Source organism: Chamaea fasciata, unplaced genomic scaffold, assembly GCF_029207755.1.
Source record: "Chamaea fasciata isolate MVZ Bird 193981 ecotype frontalis unplaced genomic scaffold, bChaFas1.0.hap1 SCAF_19, whole genome shotgun sequence".
NCBI classification, from domain to species: domain Eukaryota; kingdom Metazoa; phylum Chordata; class Aves; order Passeriformes; family Sylviidae; genus Chamaea; species Chamaea fasciata.
Window position 1 is genome coordinate 2,883,226 of NW_027094104.1, and position 17,642 is coordinate 2,900,867.

Genomic DNA, 17,642 nt, shown 5'->3' on the forward strand with positions numbered 1-17,642 from the left:
TTGCAGAGCAATGCTCTACAGAAGACCCTTCCCAGGTCCGAATAACCCAGAGAGGGGGAGGCAGCACCTGCTCTGCTCTCGGCTCAAATGTGAGTTCAGCAAAGAGCTTTCCTCAGACAGGGTCTCCTCAGTAATATTTGGGCTCCCCAGCCTGCATTGCCCCAGTGTGGTGAGACACTGGGGGGATCGAGGTGGGCTCTGGAAACCGACACCCGGGAATGCCACCTGGGAGTGCCCTCCGAATGCTCCCCGCCTCTGGGGTGGGAATCATGGAACACAAGAGCTAAATGTGTGTGTTTTGGCCGGCTATTTGATTTTTCAACAGACTCCCACCCTGCTGTGTATAGCTGGCCATCCCTGCTGCCCCTGTGACCGACCCACAGCTCCGTGCTCCCAAAATACCGCCGGCTGTGCCGTGGGGAAAGCGATCCCCTGGCTCTGGGAGCAGGGCAGCGCCGGCTGAAAGCTGAGCCGGATTGCAGACACATGCACAGCCCCCCCTTTCCCCTTTAATTTCAGCACTGCCCGTGTCTGTTGGTTCTCTCATTCCAAGGAAACGCCACATCCTCTTTTTCCCACTTCCCAAAGCCTGTCTCTGCTTCCCCCCTCCTCAAACACCAGCGCTTTTCCCAGCACCCTGTTCACGGCCACAGATCCTGGGGTCACCATTTCCCCACGGACTCGCTCGTAAACGTGGGGAAAACCTTTAATTTACTTCAGTCCGAGCGAAGCAGCTTTGGGCCTGAGCTTTAAATGGCTTCACTGCCGCGTGTCAGAGGCGTTTGAAAAGATGAATCCTCTGCCTCCCTCCAGACGTGCCAATTCATCAGGAGCCTGGCAGAGGTGGGTAGAGACAGGCAGCCAGTCCTCATCTTTGCAGACAGTCTGGAGGCTGAGGAACTGGGAGGTGAAGTTAAAAGAAGCGTTTGAAGAGGAGACGCTGTCTGTGATTCGGGGATGGCTGGGGCTGTCTGGGAGCGGGGAGAGGCTGCTCAGCTGCTGCCCCGCGTTTGGCGCCGCTGCTCCCGCGGGGGTTTTGTGGTGCTGATCAGGGCAAGGCTGTGCGGAGCTGCAGCACGTGGGGTCAGCCTTCCTTCAGGCAAAACGGGCAAGAGCAGGGAGGGGAGGATGCTCCAGGTGAGTTCATAAGGAAGCTCAGAAGCTGGAGGAAAGCTCAGGCGCTCCAGAGCACACTGGGTTGTTTTCCTCAAGGGTGGTTTGCTGTGGTCTCTGGCCACCACACCAGGCTCAAACTGGGCACTGAGACCACAGCGTGTCTCATACGGGACAGGTTTAAGCTGGAAATGAGAAGGTTTTTTCCTTATTTTCAACTGAATCACTGAAAATATTGTGTAGGTATCTTATCTCATCTTATCTTGGAGATTTTGCGGTCTATGGGACCACAAGGATAACTTTATCTCCTCTGAAATACTGGCTCCCAGTAACATGGCCAGCTGCAATCAAACAGTGAAAAACGTGAAAAAAACCCCAAAAATCTCAGCTCGGAGAATTTGGAAATTAAAAATCTATATACCTTTCTCCACACAAACCCAAATACATTTAAAATGGTTTATTTAAAAAGTAAGGATTAAGTACATTATACATGGTTGTGATTATACCAGTAGAACTGAAGCACAGTGGAAATAACACTTTAGAACTGCAGACAGAGATGTAGCCTCAAGGGACATGATATATTAGCCCTTGTGGATTTGTGATCCATACAGAGAGAAAAGGAAATAGAAAAATAGTTTATTGTTAGATGTCTGGGCAGCTGAAGTGATTTCTCCTTTTACTCCTATTGTGTATGAGAAATGAGGAAGAGAGAGCTCATGGTATACCTGAAGCTTTGTTTCTTGGAAAATCAAATCTGATCCAATAGCATTTATTTCTTTTTTTATTTTTTTTTTTAGTTCTGCTGCTACGGTGTGTTATATACCAAAAGACCGATTATTGTTAATGATATGGTTTTATGGTATCTGCAGGCCTTGCTGGGAAATGGGGCTCATTTGTTCAGTGCTGTCCAGGGAAACCAGAGAGATGTGGAAGAACAGATGATTTTTCTTTAAAACTATCACTGAGTGGTTTCAAAGTCTGAGCACAATCTCTGTTCAGATGGATCAACCATGGAGCAAGACAGTTCATGGGCAGGAATGCTCCAAATTTTTCAGTTTTGTCAGAATCAAAGTTTTTTCACGGGAAAGGACTGGGAGGGTTTTTTTGTTCATTTTGGTTTTTTTGGTTTGTTTTTTTTTTTTTTTTTGTACTGGAATTGTCAAATGCATATTTTTTTTTTTGGTTTTGGCTTTGGTTGAACAATTTGCTGCACTGCAACTTAACTGCTGAGTTTTCAGTTGCAGCCCTTGCTGTCCCACAGGACAGAAGCTCTGGTCCCTGTTATCTCCGCATGACTTTGTTCCCTGTCCAGATCCCACGAGCATCTCATGATCCCTACTCCAGCTCCATTTCTTGAAGGTGCCTGCTGGAGAAGGAGCAGATGCTCCAGCTTGGACCAAAACAGGGCATCACTCCTGGAGAGCTGCTGGACCCAGCCCTGCCCTGGGCGAGGAGGCTCTGGCAAAGAGCAACATCCCAAAACGCCCAGCAAGATGTTTTTTTTTTTTTCTGCCAAAAATACCTCGCTTGCCTCTGCAGGTCTGAGCTGGGCTGAAGAAAAACCTTGGATTTAGTCTGGAATCAGATGGGTGGTTTGAAGCACATTCACTGGAGAACAACGACGAAAAAGAACAAAACCCACGCGCAGAGCAAACCTCACACTGTCCACTTCCAGTTCAAGGTACATGAGTTTAGAGAAACAGCCTATATCTAACTCCTGGTTTGAAAGGGAATGGTTTTTATTCTTAATTACAGTAAACACGGATGAGGACTTAGTTCTAACTATTAGTTTTTTTAACACAGTGGGAAACAAATAGTCCTGGGAAATTGCACTTGAAAAATACATTGACTATAATTAGATGTAAATTAATTAGCACTTAGTATGACACACTAATGAGACAGAAGGTTGTTTTTTTTTTTCATTGCAAACTTCTACTTCTATCATAGCTAATCAAAGTATTTTAATATTACGAAGTCTCAAAAAGTAGGAAATAATTTATTGTTTGAAAGCATAAAGATTCTTGTAAAAAAAACCTTTCATCAAGAACTTTAATAGTTTTAGAACCCTTTTATGTTGTCCTAGCCGAAAAGTAGGTAAAAAAGTTTTCTTTTCTGCCTCTGTTTGAATTTTTTTAAAAAGCTTGTGTAACATCTTTCTTCATAGTGTGTTGATACAGAAAGTAGCACAACATTTTCTACTTTTAAATCGTTCCCATCGCTCCATTCGCTTTAGCTCTCAGAGTTCAGAGGTTTGAAAAAAGGATCCCAGTGGAGTTTTAACCTGAATGGAAACTCTTAATGAGCAGGGATGAAGGCTCCAACCCACCTCTGCCAAAATAACGAAGTGGCTGTGCCAGGCTGAAGGCCAGGCAGAGCTTAACAGTGACCAGGGGAAGACTCTCGCTTAAAATTGAGAATTGTGTCTTGGTTCTTGCAAGGAGAGAGGCTTGAGCAGGGTTTCTCTGAGGGGAGACGGGCTTCAACTTCCTTTTTGGGATGTTAAGGCAGCTTCTCCAGGATTTCCCTGGAGGACTTGGTTCCAGTAGCTGAAAAACCTCGTATCCAAACCACCCCTGAGTCTCTGGCTCTGGGGCCACCATAGGATAAATTAAGACTGAAGAGGCTTTAACAGTTTGGTTGAGATCTCCCACTACCAGTGACCCAAACTTTTCAAATTACAGATTTTTTTTCTTGGCACCGCTTGTCTAATCTTCTTCTAGCAAAGATTTTCTGGGCAAAGATGATGGGGATATTCAAAAGAATCTACAGGAATTAGATGCTCCTCTCTCACTGCATCTAATTCATATGAGGGGAATCGGGCACCTCATTCTCATATGGCTTGGTCGAGTGGTCACTAAAATCAGCATGAGTACTATTAAATTAAATTACCTTTGAGTCAGGCCCTCGAGCTTTGAGATCCAAGCCTAAGTGTAAAAACCGAAAGCAGGAATTTATAAGAAGAAAAAAAAAGTATTTCAGACTCATTTAGAAACATACAGAAGCAAAGGGTACAAATTAGCTCCCTCCTTACGTGGTGCATAGAGTTTGCTGTGGGCTCTCTGCACGTAAGTAGATGCATCATTACAAAATAAATTAAATTAGGTCGAACCACCATTTCCATCTAAAAGCAACTATACCTTGCACCATGCGGCACTTAATTCATAATAAAAAGAGTTTAATAAATATCTCATAAACGGTGATTAATTTTTTTATCTTTTTTTTTTTGTTGTTGTTGTTTGTTTCTTTTTTTTCCTTTTTTTTTTAAATTTTTTTTTTTGTTCTGTTTTAAAAAATACAAAGTTGTCATCTGCTCTGTTAACGCTCGTTGCTCCTGCTGCCGCGGGAAGTTTGGCTAGCCCGGGCACGGTCGGTCCTCGTTGCTCGGAGATCTCTGCTCGCAGTAGCTGTTGTTAGTGTTGCACTTGTGAAGCAGTAAAGGAAATCAGGAGCGGGGCCGCCCCGGCTCTGCCCCGCTCCCGCCGCGCTCGGGGAAGTCTCCAGGGGCTCCTGACAGCCAGCACTCAGCACCTTGCCGGATCAGGCACTAGGGCTCGTCGAAATGAGAATTCAAGTTTTCTAAACGTTAGGCAAGAAATGATGTTTGCAAATAGGCTCAAGTCCCACCTGCTTTAATCCTTTTTTTCCCCTTTCCAGGCGTTTCAAGACGCACCCACCCTCCGCTCCTCGGCCTGCGGTGCCCCAAGGGATGCCTCACCCCAGGAATGGGAGACCCCCTTCCCACCCCATCAGGGAGTCCGTAACGCTCAGTACGTGGGTGCTCTATGGTTTCAGTGGCACAGGTCAGTTTTAGAAAGTGTTGCCTTCAAAAATATTTAATTTTTTTTTTCTTTTTTTTTTTTTTTTTTTTTTTGAAAGAGGCAAAGCCTATGCCGTGTCGAAGGAAAGTGGCTCGCTTGATGAGTAGTTCATTTTCATCCTTGGGCTTGGTTATAAATTATATTTGCAAGTTTGTATTAAGGGATCTCAATATTAGAAAAAAAAAAAAAAAGTACAACAATTTTTCTGTAATCCTTTAAAACACACTGGTGGCCAGTCCTTTGCAGTTTCTCCAAGACTGTGTACACACCACAAAAGTGCAGGAACATGAACTGCCTTCATCTTGTGACACCAAGAACGGAAATAAACAAACTCCAAATAGCTTCCAAAAAAGCTACGAGCGTGTAAATATCTTTATGTTGGTCCAGAGGATCTCCACTTGCTACCTCAACACATGCCACAATTAAAGAGGTGAGAGGGTATTTTCACATCGCTCCTGACAGATCCATTCTGTTTGGGCATCTCTTCAAAAAGCACGAGGAAAGAGGGTGCTTCAAACAGGTGTCGTTCTCCTGTTGACCATGTTGACGTGGAGTCCTTCCTTAAATTCCTTCTGGAGGAAGTTGTGGACCTGCAGGAAACTGGCTTCTTGGTCTGCGTTGTAGCTGGCAGCCGTGGTGACCTTCAAAGGCTCCCTGGAAAGGGTGTACATGGAAATTTCGTTCATGGGGATGGTGCCTGCTATCTTCATGCCAACCGGAGAAATGTCCCTGGATGGAGAAGGCTCCGTGGATCGGGAGCTGGATCTGGACCTCCGCCTCCTGTACCTATAGCTTGGCATCCTGGCATAGGGAGAACTGGAAGAAGTCTTAAGGAATTCCCTCTTGGTCTTAAACCTCAGCTCTTTGTTCTTCTCAATATAAATGTTCACAGCCAGAACACCTATGGTTTCGGCCACAATAAAAGACAAGGCTCCAAAATAAAAAGACCAACCATAGTTGTAATGGTTCTTTTTGTCCTCATCTCGCTTGTCACTTGGGTCACCTGCATTGCTCGATATGTAGACAATGATCCCTATGATATTACTTAGACCTAGAGGAAGAAAAACATAAATCAGCGTTTATGTGGCTGGGGAGATAAAATTCCAGCCACGGTACTTTCTGGACCTGAATGGTTCTTAGACTGGGACAAGGAAATTTTATTGCATTTATTTACTCTAACATTTATCTCAAGGATTCATTTATTCCTGAAAAACAACCAATAGATCAACGTATGGGACCCGTGTGCTCACATGGATCCCAAAATACTCAGCAGGACTCTTTCATTGCCACCGTGGAAAAGCAGCAGCTGGTGGGAGCTCGCTAATATTGTGAGTGGGACTCTAACATCCAGAAGAACGATAAAAATACATTTGGAGCTCAGGGCTACGGCTGTTCACCTTGATCAGTATAAGTTCTCTTCCACCTTGCTGAATTTTCATCTAAATGCAGCATGCTTAATACAGGCTGCAGGGAGAGCTATTAACGATGGGGCTGGCTCTCTCAGATGTTTCTAGTGTGAAAAACGGGCTCACCTATCAGAGGTGAATGTTTTCTGCCTTCATATTAAAAAAAAAAAAAGAGAAAAAAAGCGCCCCTAGGTATAAGAGATGCCTGATTCATCTGACATTTAATACATTTTAAATAGTGTAAAACATGCTTGTTACTGAATTTCACTTCCTTCTTAAGGAAGACCAAAAGCTTCTCTAAAATATACTTATTGTGGGGCTTCAAGAACATAATTTTGTCTTGAGAAATTTGCCTGCTGTGGTGTTGTTAATGCCCTCAGTCCAGGAAAGGCGTGCAGGGAAAGCACTGTCAAGGAGCTTTTCCAGAGTCTTTTCCAGCTGAAAAAGGCAGCACTGCTCAAGAACTCAATTTAAACAGAACATACCTGCTGCAACAAAGAGGATCCCAGCGCTGAGAATAATGTTGTTTTTGCTGTTGTAAATCCTTCCTGCTCCGACACAGAGCCCTCCCAGCAACAGCAGAATTGTGCTTAGGATGGGGAACACGCTGGAGGCACGGACAATGCCTGGAGGGAGACAGGTAGGAGGAAAAAACAGAGTAATCATTTTGGGGGCCTCCTCTGGCACAAGCGTGGAGATTAGAGTCTCAACCCCCCTGTTTTATCCCTAAAATCGTTAAGAAGAATGATTTAATAGAACCAGAGAATGGTTAAGGTTGAAAGAGACTTTTAAGATCATCAGATCCAACAGTGAAATCAGCACCTCCACCATGCTTACCACTAAACCGTGTCCTTGAGTGCCAGCCACATCCACACATTTTTTGAACATACTCAGGGACACATATCCCAGTGCTTCATAACCCTCCCAGCAAAGAATTTTTTTTTCCTAACATCTAACTTATTACCATTTTTTATTCCTTTTTGCTAGAATTATCACTGATTCTGTATTTCTGGGTGTGTTTTTGGGACGATGAAGCCATGAGGTGGCCGGTGTGACACTGACTCTCGGCTGAATGGCTTCAATCTTTGGAGCTTTCTCCCAGGAAGTCCAACATTATTGCCATTTTCTGATGCCACCCTGTGCAGAATATTTCTGGCAAGGCACGAGATAAGTGACAGTAAGACCTAGCACCACGCAGGGTGCAGCAGTAAAAAATTCATGAGCTGGCTATGAACCCTACAAGGTTTGGGACAGCTGGAGCAGACAGATCTGTTCCGTGGTGCACGCACAAGGGGAGCAAATTACAGCTCTTGAAGTCAGCAGCATCCATGTTGCCAGCAAGCACGGCTAATAACCCCTTTTTCTTTTGCTGGATATTAAGGACATCGAAACCTTTCTGATTTCTAAGGAAGGAATTTTAGCAAGTGTGTCTTAGATGTTTGTGTTTAGTTTCCTGACAGCAAGGTAGTAATTTAAAATTCCGCATGCTTCAGTCCATTCATCAGCGTATAAAATCCCCCACAAAAATATTAAAACACCACTTCAAGCCAGCTTTCAAAGCCGGGCCACAACAAGCCAGAGCAGCAATCGACAGGGAAGCGGCAGGGAGGGAACAAAAGGGCTGAGGAAAAATAAACAAGCATGAGAAGAGAGATGCCTGTATTGCAAAAACCAAAGGGGTGAAGGCTGGCAGGGGCTCCTGAAAGGCAGAGTGAGGAACCGAGTTTTATTGCTGCAGAGACAGGATTTATTTTTCGAAGAAGGGGAGATAAGGTGCTGAACACTGCTGTGGAGAATGGGATCACCCTGAAGCCGGGGAAAGGCGAGGGCAGGGAGGGGAGCCCCGGCAGAGCGAGGGGTGCCAGGATGGGGGCTCCCAAGGCGAGGGAGAGTCAGAGGCTGCTGTCGCAGTGGCACGGGAACCCCAGAGCAGACTGCGAGGCCACGGGCACGGCAGGGCTGGGGAGTGGAGAGGAGCACACGCCATCTGCGCCGCTGCGGGGCCGGGGGCGCCGCGGCCTCTCCGGGCGCGTCCTCCTGGCTGACACGCACGGCGAGCGGCGCCCGCTTCCCCGGGACAAACGGGCAGATGTTCCAGCTGCTGCTTTCCCAGATCGCTGCCGATGGCCGCGGCGTTCCCGGCCCAGTGAATGGCTTCCTAACGATTCCCCTGGTAACTGGTGGCAGAGCTCCAGAGCTGCGGGAGGGACGGGGCTGGGGGTTCCTCACCAGCATGGCTCACCGTGCCCCGCACGGCCCCGCAGGGTTGTGCAGACACAAACCCAAAAACACGGTGCGTGCCTGGGAAGCTTCTGCCTGTAGGGATCTGCAACAGCCGGGAAAGTCCATCCTTTCCCAAAGCGTGCACGTGTCCTTCACAGACGGGGCATTTTCCAGCCGGATCTGAAGCCGGGCCAGGCGGGTGCATTGCTATTCAGACGGCGTCTGGCAGGAACTGCCAAACCCGACTGATGTGAGCGGGTGTAAGGTCTCCGCTCAAAGCCTCCTGAGAGGTGAGAGCCTGTTCCCTTGTCCTGGGTGTACCCCCACGTGTGTGGGATGAATTAACAGCACCATGGCTTTTGAGTCAGTTTTTTCAGTCAGTTATGAGGAAAAGATTCAAAGTCAGTCTCTGCTGCTGGACTTTAAGGCACCCCAGATCCGTGTTTTTTCCCCTGGCTAAAGGCTCAACATCCCCTCTGGCCCACCCTTTCTGGATATTGTATCCTGCACTTTACGGTCATGCTGCTTACAATGATTTCAGTAAAACGAAAGAGCTTTCCCAAAATGCTTCAGTGATATCATTGGAAGGAACTTGTCAGACACACCAAATGTAGGGGCTGGGTTGTTCTATTAGTACTAATAATCTCCAGTGATAATTTTTCTATAGTAGGTAGTTAATGCGAAGAGAAACAAAACACACAGTGTTCTCTTCCTGAAAAAATGCCACCGTGTATTTTTTTTCTTACAGCGTATACTTTTAGCTCTGAAATTTCAAAGGAAGCTCATAAGGTACCACGTAGAATTTACATATGTCTCCTGATACTGGTAATAAAATGACAGCACATCAAAAAACATTAAGGCAATCTGGTTTTTGCTTTCTCCCTGGCTTTTCTCCCCCCGTTGTTTACTGCCCTGTCGGTTTGCATCGCCTGCTGTGCACCGCTATGTGCGGTGACACCTCCTTCGGTGGAGCCGCGGCGCTGCTCCTCCCCATGGGGCTGCAAACCCTGCTCGGCTCGGGCTTTTAATCTCCAGAAAGGCAGGAGCCCAGGGAACGGCTTTGGAAAGAGGATGCTCTGACATGCAGGGAGGAAGGGCAGGAAAGTGTAGAGATGCCCCCGAAGCGGGGTCCTCCTGCTCAGAGCAGCAGAGCCCCGACATCCCCGGTGCACAGCGAGGGTGAGATCCCCCTTCTGCCAAGGGAGAGGTGCCTGCGCTTCGTGCGATGCTGGGCGGGAGCAGCTCGGGTTTTGTGTGCCCGAAGGAATGCGGGAGACAGGGAAGCAGGAGACAGGGAAGCGGGAGAAGCAGGAGATGAAGGAAGCAGGAGATGAAGGAAGCAGGAGAAGCAGGAGACAGGAAAGCAGGAGATCAGGGAAGCAAGAGAAGCAGGAGATGAAGGAAGCAGGAGAAGCAGGAGACAGGAAAGCAGGAGATCAGGGAAGCAGGAGATGAAGGAAGCAGGAGAAGCAGGAGACAGGGAAGCAGGAGACAGGGAAGCCGGGGCGCATTTGCCGCTGGGGATGCAGTGGCAGCCCGGGGACACCGCGGGCTCTCCGTGCTGGCACTGGGACATCTGCTGCTCGCTGGGGCCCTGCTCAGGCATGTGAGGGAGATTTTTTTAGACACACAGATGGGCGTGTGTTGCCATGGGGAAGGTTCAATAGGAAGGGTCTTGTCTGAGCTCCTCTGCACGTGTCAGCTTGTCACTGCGCTGACGTTTGCTTGGTTTTGCAGGGAGCATCTTGGACACCAAAGGGCAAAATCCAAACTCTTGCCCCTACCCACTCCCGAGACCAAAGTCTCCTAAAATCAGTCATTTTTGTTACTGATTTCCATGGGGTTTGGAAGCAGGACCCGATCCTGCTAGGACTACAGTGTTTGCATTTCTCTGAAGCCCAAAGTAAATTGGGGACTGTGGAAGAGGCTGAGACCCCTCACGCTGCTCCTTCAGGAGCATGAAATACATGAGTGTGGGTGCCTTTGTCTAAGCCAGGCAGGAAAAATAAGTATGAGTCCCAACGTGTCCCTCTGAGAAACTGTGCCAAGAAATGGCCAGAATTAGTGGGGAATGATATGGAGCCAGTAGACTGCAGAGGGCAAAAGCAGGATGGCAGCTCTCACGTCCCTTTGAAGCAGGATGCAAACATCCTCCCGCCTTAGACAATGATTTGGTCCCTATTACATATAGGTATGAGCTCATCTCCTCTGGATTTTGACACGTAACCTTTCAGTAATCTCTAAATCAACTCTGTGCATGGGAAACTGCATTTCTTCTTATGAAAGTTAAAGCCAAGGAGCCTTGTGTCTGTGCACACTCTGTGAGGTGAGCTCTGCTCTGCGGGGGAGACACCGGAGGCTGATTTTGCAGAAGGCATAAAGGGTTGGACCAACTTGTTTTTTAGATCTGTACTTAGTCACTTTTGCATTCAGCTTTTAGGAACACCCGTCACAAGCACACTTACAAACAATTTGCCAGTCTCGTATCTTAACATGGAGCTGGAGACTGTTTTTCCCAGTTCTCACTTTTCTCCATATAAAGAAGGCATAATGTGCTTTTATCAAGATGCTACTTAATTCCTCTTTTCCTTTTACTAATGATGTTTGTTTCCTAAAGCTGACTTGGCATCAATTTAACATTAGTTCCAAGGCTTTGTATGAAAGATAAATGCAGCTGTGCTCACACTCTGCCTTTGCCTGAGCTCTGAAATCGTGTCACCCGGGTGCTGTGACTGATCTAAATCGACAAGAGCAAAGAGGAAGAAAACATCTGGGTTTTCTGGTGAGGCAAACTTTTCAGAGGTTTTTTTTCCTTCTTCATGTCTTAGCAACTAGAAGTTGTTGCCCAGAAGTGAGCGGAAGGGCAGAGTGGTTCTCCAAGTGGTGTTTCAGGTAATTAATATTGTAATTGAGGAGTTCTCTGCCTTGCCAGCAGCGTTGTTCTCTGCTCCCTGCTTCCCCAACACCTTGTGAGCTGCAGCTCCTCTCCCTGGTAAAGGGCACTGCTTTCAGCTTGGCTGCTCTGCTCTTTTGTTCAGAAGGAACAACAAGGCAAGGAGTCCTCTGGGGAAGGGGAATCTAACTCCAGCTTTGCAGGTTCCATGGTTGGGTTCCAGGACTTGCCATCAGCTGAGAGAATGGTCATGTGGAGGGGATGGAACAACTGCCGTGATTTCAAGCACCAGGTTGGTGGGTGAAATCCCCTCTGGTGGAAATTACATGCCAGCATGGAGCAGCAGTGGCTGGCTGGCCAGGCAGGGAAGCCACAGCCCCTGTTCATGCTGGGATTTTGCTGTTAGCTGCACAAATTTCAGCTTTCTCCCTACAGTGACTCTATGGAGTGGGGGTCCCCAAGGGCGATGCTGTGTCAGCTGCAGCGTGAACTGGACACGTGGCACCACTGGGCTGTGCGGCCCAGTTTGGGCCAGCCTGGCACTGAGTAAAACTGGGGTTGCTCTCTGCAGAGGAGAAGCCCAGGGAAGCCTCTCTGGCCACCTCCGTGTGTTAGGTCCACTGCTCACTTACGGAGAAGGTACTCTGAGCTGTCGTGGTCGTAGTCATTGTCTTCAGGGAAGTGGTTGATCCGGAAACAATGTCCTTTGTAGATTCCTAAATGGAAACAAAGCAAACAGAACCCATAAGGAACAGAACCAGGTAAATGTGCTTTTTAAAAACCTGTCAAGAAATCATCTCTGAAGTAATGAATTTTGGGCAGATTGGGCTGAAGGAAGGGACAGCCAGGATTCCTGGGTTCTTTCCTTCAGCCACTTACATCATTCTCTTGAGTTTTTTAATCTCTAAATGCTTCACTTTATCAGTGCTCTGCTTATCTTACGAGCATACTGAGTTTGCAAAGCTTCTTTTTTGTTCCCAGAGTGGCTCTCATGCTGGGTCCCTGCTCCATGGCTGGGGCTCCCAGGGCCAATCTCACTCCCATCACCCTTCCCATCTCATCCCAGTGAAGTGCAGCCTTCCCTTATCAGAGCCGGTAAATGCTGAATTGTCCGAGGCCTCTTCAATTACTCTCTAGGCTGCAAAAACAAGTCCATAAATCTCCTCCTGCTGCAGTTTAAGCCTGTATGTCCCACTCAAGGTTGGCTCAGCTTTTAATGGCATATTTGTTTAGCTAACTGGGAGCCTGGGCAGTGAAGTCAGGGTACAGTGTGCACTCCTGAGCCCTGGAGGGACAACACCAGAGCTGGCCGGACAAACCCCTCTCTCGACTGGACACCTCAGCACTTTGCCCATGCAGGTAAAGCTGTCCACGAGCATTTTGTGTCACAGCTCTTCTGTGTCACAGTTCTCACTGTCTGTCACAGTCATCCACAGTCTGAGCTGCAGTTGGGTTGCCGTGGCACAGGGAGCGACACGGGCACCTCTCCCCAGAGAGCTTCCTGCAGGAGGGAGCCCTGAGCTGTGATTGCGCCGTGGTGCTTTCATTATTCATTAACCAGCGCTCTCCTGCTCGGGAACACATCACCCAGGCTGAGTTATCCCTGCACAGGAGCCTCGGTGCTTACAGCTCGAGCTGGCAGAAGGATTTAAAACCCGTCAGTTAATGCTACTTTAACAGAAGCACAGCTGCAGTCTGTAGGATATAAATGTGGATTTATTTCACTACCTATTACCAATGATTACAAAGATCTCAAAAGAATTACTAATCCAGAGGATTTAAATTGCACCCTGTGAGTGTCAACCGCAGGTTTGCTACTACAGCGCATTTAATTCTTCCAGTAAATGATGTATCAGCTCTAATTGCAGCAACGGCTCAGGCTTTCTCTGCACAGCACTTCAAAGGCTGGCAACAAGATGTAAGTGGCTCATGTCACATCTGGAGGTGACACACCTGTCCTGGCTGCCAGGTGGGAAGAGCACTTCAGCTGGGCCTGCTGCTGCTGAGCCTGTGTGCCCGTGGATCCCTGTGCTGGCCACCACAGGGGCTGCTGCTCCTCATGGGCAAGGCAACGCAAAACTCAGATTTTAAAGATCCCGGTGCTCATTCTCATGGCAGTTCACACATTGGGACTGAATCACCCCCAGCAGTACAGAGCCTCTGAGATGAGATGGTCATTTCATTGAGTCTCTCCATTTAGGTGTGTAATTTACAGGAAATACATTCAGAGTGTGATTTTTATCCTCTCTATTTATTAAGGAAAAAAAAAATCTAAATAATTTTCCCATTCTAATTTCCCGTGGAAAGAGGCTTTTCAATGTGTATGGGTGAGCGTATGGGTTGGGCCACCTCTCAGTCTGCACACACTTCTCTGTCTGTAGGTTTTGTATTCTGCATCCTTCTCACGCTGGCAGAAGGCAGGATTAGAGCAGATATTAGGATGAAATTCCTCCCTGTGAGGGTTGTGCCCAGAGAAGCTGTGGCTGCCCCATCCCTGGAAGTGTCCAAGGCCAGGTTGGATGGGGCAGCCTGAGATAGTGGAAGGTGTGGGTGGAACTGGGTGAGCTTTAAGGTCCCTTAGAACCCAAACCATCCTGTGAATCCATGATTCTCCAATAAACACGAGGGTAATCGGCTGAATTTCTCCAGAGCTGATAGAAAAGCAGAAGTATCACAGGTCACTGAGCTGTGGTGCAGACAGGGAGATGCCTGAAGGAGAGAGCTCTGTGCCCCCACCACAGGCTCCTTGTGCACGTTCACAGTGTGGACATGGCAACAGCCCAAACAAACACCTCACTTCCAGAAACTCACTCGACAGACGAGGAGTCTGCAAGACTGAAACATTCTCGGAGCCTCTTGAGTGGCAGCGCTGATGGACTGATGGAGGGGTCTGGGCTCTGTCAAATGGCTCAACATAATTGAACTGCTGAGTGCAATGGGCCCTTCGGCAGAACTTTCTCAGAGGCCATGAAGCCATTCCTTCCACTGCAGGGCTGGAACGCGCCAGCAGGACAGCACTGATGAGACCTTCATTTCCTGGCTCTTATATTCAGAGCCTTTCACATGAAAGAGTCTTAGCAAGACTAGCAGAGGTAAAAACCAGGATAATCACTTCCCCCCCCTTCCCCCACCCCCCCAAAATCTGGATGAGCTTGGCAGTTCCTTTTTATTTTCAGTTTTTAGGAATACTGGGATTGGTCACTAGTAATTGCTCATTATTTATCTGGCTAAATTATTATAGAAATAGCAAACGACTGTGAAATTTGGACCTGTACCAAAGCCTAGGAATCCAAAATATTCTCCCCAATATTTTTTATGTAGTTCAGACCAGAGATACTGGTGAAGGGTCCTCTCTAGTGTCTGTGATGTTTGATAGCTAATAACAGCAGCAGGCTGAATAACTTTTTCCTATAAACTTAACAAGTGCAATGTAATTCAGCAACAGCTTATTAAACTACCAGTGAGGCTTGAAGTTGCTATCAAGAACTCTGGTGATCTACAGGGTATTGAGGCCTCTTTCAATCCACAAAGTATTGGAAATAAAGACTTGCCAGGAAAAGTAACAATAGCTCTTTTCTTCATAGTGATGGAGTTTGAAACTCAGATTTGGCAAAAATTAAAACTAGCTGGAGAAGTGGTCAGCTCTAAAAGCACAACAGCAGCGTCTGAGCTGTATTTATGCATGAAAAATAGAAACAAAGCAAAGCTGGAATTTGGTGGAATACCCATGTCCATGCCCTGGTATGTAAAGCAATGCAAAATGAATAAAATGGAATGAAATCATGGAACGGCAGAGGTGGCAGAAAAGGAAACGCCTCAATTAAACTCAGTTACAACCATTCTGCAAGCTCCTGCACAAGGGCTGAGCTCCTTGAAGTTCTTCCCCCAGGCTTCTCAGGAGCTGCCTTGCAGAAATGTGCAGGCAAATGTGGCCACAGGTCCACACTCACTGAGGCACACAAAGCCATTTCCCACCCCAGGAGGGGATGTGGGGGAGAGATTTTCTTCCTTGTTTGAGTTTGGGGATACAGCCCCTTATATCCTTGGGAGAGGAAGATGGAATATTTAACTCCTACTGCTGTACCCACTAGAGACAGATAAATAAACTGCAATCACTGCCTAACAGATACTAAAATATTGAGAAGCACTTCTGGATACCTCTTGAGAGCGAGATATAATATCCCACTGAGATACGTAAGTATTGCTCCTTTCTTTGAATGATTACTGATATGTTTTAAATGATGCTTTTAGAAATAAGAATATTAGAATTCATTTCCCCCCCTCATAATAAACAATGACTTTGTTCTGAATTTTGAGCCAGGACTTCAGGATCTGCGTTAATGATAATGAAGAGGTAAATTTTCTGAAGTGTTGTTGATGGTGTAAGAACATTTTTTTTTCCCACTGGTTGCAGCCTACTTAGCTGGCATTTAGGAACGAAAAAGCGTTTCTGACTTGGTTCTGCTCTGTGTTCAAGGGCTTCTCTGGCAAGGTTAGTACTTCCCAATCTCACTAAGTGTTGTTCAGACAACTATAATTAGAGTGTGATGTACTCGGATAACGTGATAAGGGAGGCAACTGTAGTCCCTAAGTGAAGCTTAAGCTTTGTTTTGGGGTTTGAGATCTCAAAATACGTAGAAGTTTCAACAGCAAATCAAAGTAGTGATCCCAAATTCTGATGACATGCTCCTTGCTCTTTCTCAAAAAATCCTTTAATAACCCTGCCTCTATCACTGCAAATTGTTCACCGGGTTTTTATTTTTTGATGACTGAGAGTGAAGGTTAATGCTTAGGATGCAAATGCTTATTAATTTAGTGGCCACGCATTACATGATCCTGTTGCTGTCCATACCATCAGCCATGTCTTTGAGAACAGCCATTTCCTGTGTTTATCAATGCCAACATTCCCTGTCGCCCTGGAAGTGTTCGCACAAATCAGCCCTGGAAAACAGAGCCCTCGAATGTCTGACAATATTTATCAGTACGAGGCTGTACTTTTGTTTCCTCCCTGCCCTAATCCCGAAAACTCTACCCAACAAGCTCTTCCCTTAGCATTACTGCTCCGTTGTCATTTAAAATAGGTCTCCAGCACTCCAGACTCGAGCAGCTCTGCAGCAGAGCTCCCTGTCTGCGGGGGACTTGTGTCAATAGCAGTTTTTGTCTCCCTGTGCTGAGCAGGGCTAACGGGAGGCGATATCCCATAGCGGTAGGAGACACTCGAGGAGAGAGGGGCTGAGCAGCTCCCTCCTTCTCCATCATCTTCTGCACAGGCACTGCCCCATTACCTCTTTCAGCTGCCAGCCCTTCGTTATGCAGAAAACACTTGGGTTTGGGACCTGGCAGAGAAGCCTTTCTTGTGTTCTCATGGGACACCACGCATTGGCAGTATCTCGGATCAAACCTGGCCCTGCCGAGACGCCACATTCCTGCAGCCCTCGAGCAGCCGTGGATTCTCGGAGCACACACATGCACACTATTAATAGTGTGGAGCAGGGGATTCTCCCAAAGGAGTTGCACCGGTGGGATGAGGGCTGTGAGTGTCAGCTGCTGAGGTGGTCACTTGGCTTCAGCCGTCACCTGCGGGCAGGTAAATACCCCCACAGCCATCCACCCCGAAACCCCACCAACCAGCTGATGGCTTTCTGGCAAATGTGGGACTTCTGGGATAGTTTGGAGACACGGAATGAAATTATTTTCAGGATCATTTGACAGCAAGTGCTTGCGGAAACAGGGAATACAAGTTGCAAGGAGCTGACTGTATATTAAAAATAAGGCAATTAGTAAGGTGCCATGGGAAATTTGGACCGATGGTTCTGCTTGTTGCATCTATTCTGTGATTAAATACTGTGCCTCAGTTGCAGAGCTGACTGTCAGCCTGATTTACTGCAACACATGAATATCTGAATGTTCAAATGACAAGTTTTCTGAATATATCAGCACAGAGAGGGCTGACTGACAGCATCACAGACCACGAGAAAAGCCTGACAAGCAGGGTGGGGCTGCTGTAACAGAAGTCGCCTGAACACACTGTCCACCCCAGCACGTTGTGCAGGACTGGGTTTCCTTAATGGCATGGCTTTACACTTACCTTGGACATCAGTGGAGAACCTCTATTTATAGTGAGTGAGAGTGTCTCAGTGCTGGACTCTGCCAGGGGAGAAGAGAAACAGTTGTGTATTTTTTTTTTCC

At 47.1% G+C, this 17,642-nt stretch overlaps 1 protein-coding gene across 1 annotated transcript in view; it reads right to left on the reverse strand.

Annotated features, from left to right (window-relative positions):
* Nucleotides 1–1,574: 1,574 nt before the first annotated feature.
* The window catches only part of CACNG4 (calcium voltage-gated channel auxiliary subunit gamma 4), a 44,790-nt gene continuing 28,722 nt past the window's right edge, over nt 1,575–17,642 (reverse strand). Inside the window, exons 2-4 of the mRNA XM_066200344.1 lie at nt 12,086–12,169; nt 6,823–6,963; nt 1,575–5,982 (exon numbers count right to left, since the gene is read on the reverse strand). Coding sequence (XP_066056441.1) covers nt 5,444–5,982; nt 6,823–6,963; nt 12,086–12,169 — 764 coding nt within the window. The 3' untranslated portion in view covers nt 1,575–5,443. The remainder of the gene's footprint in view (nt 5,983–6,822; nt 6,964–12,085; nt 12,170–17,642) is intronic.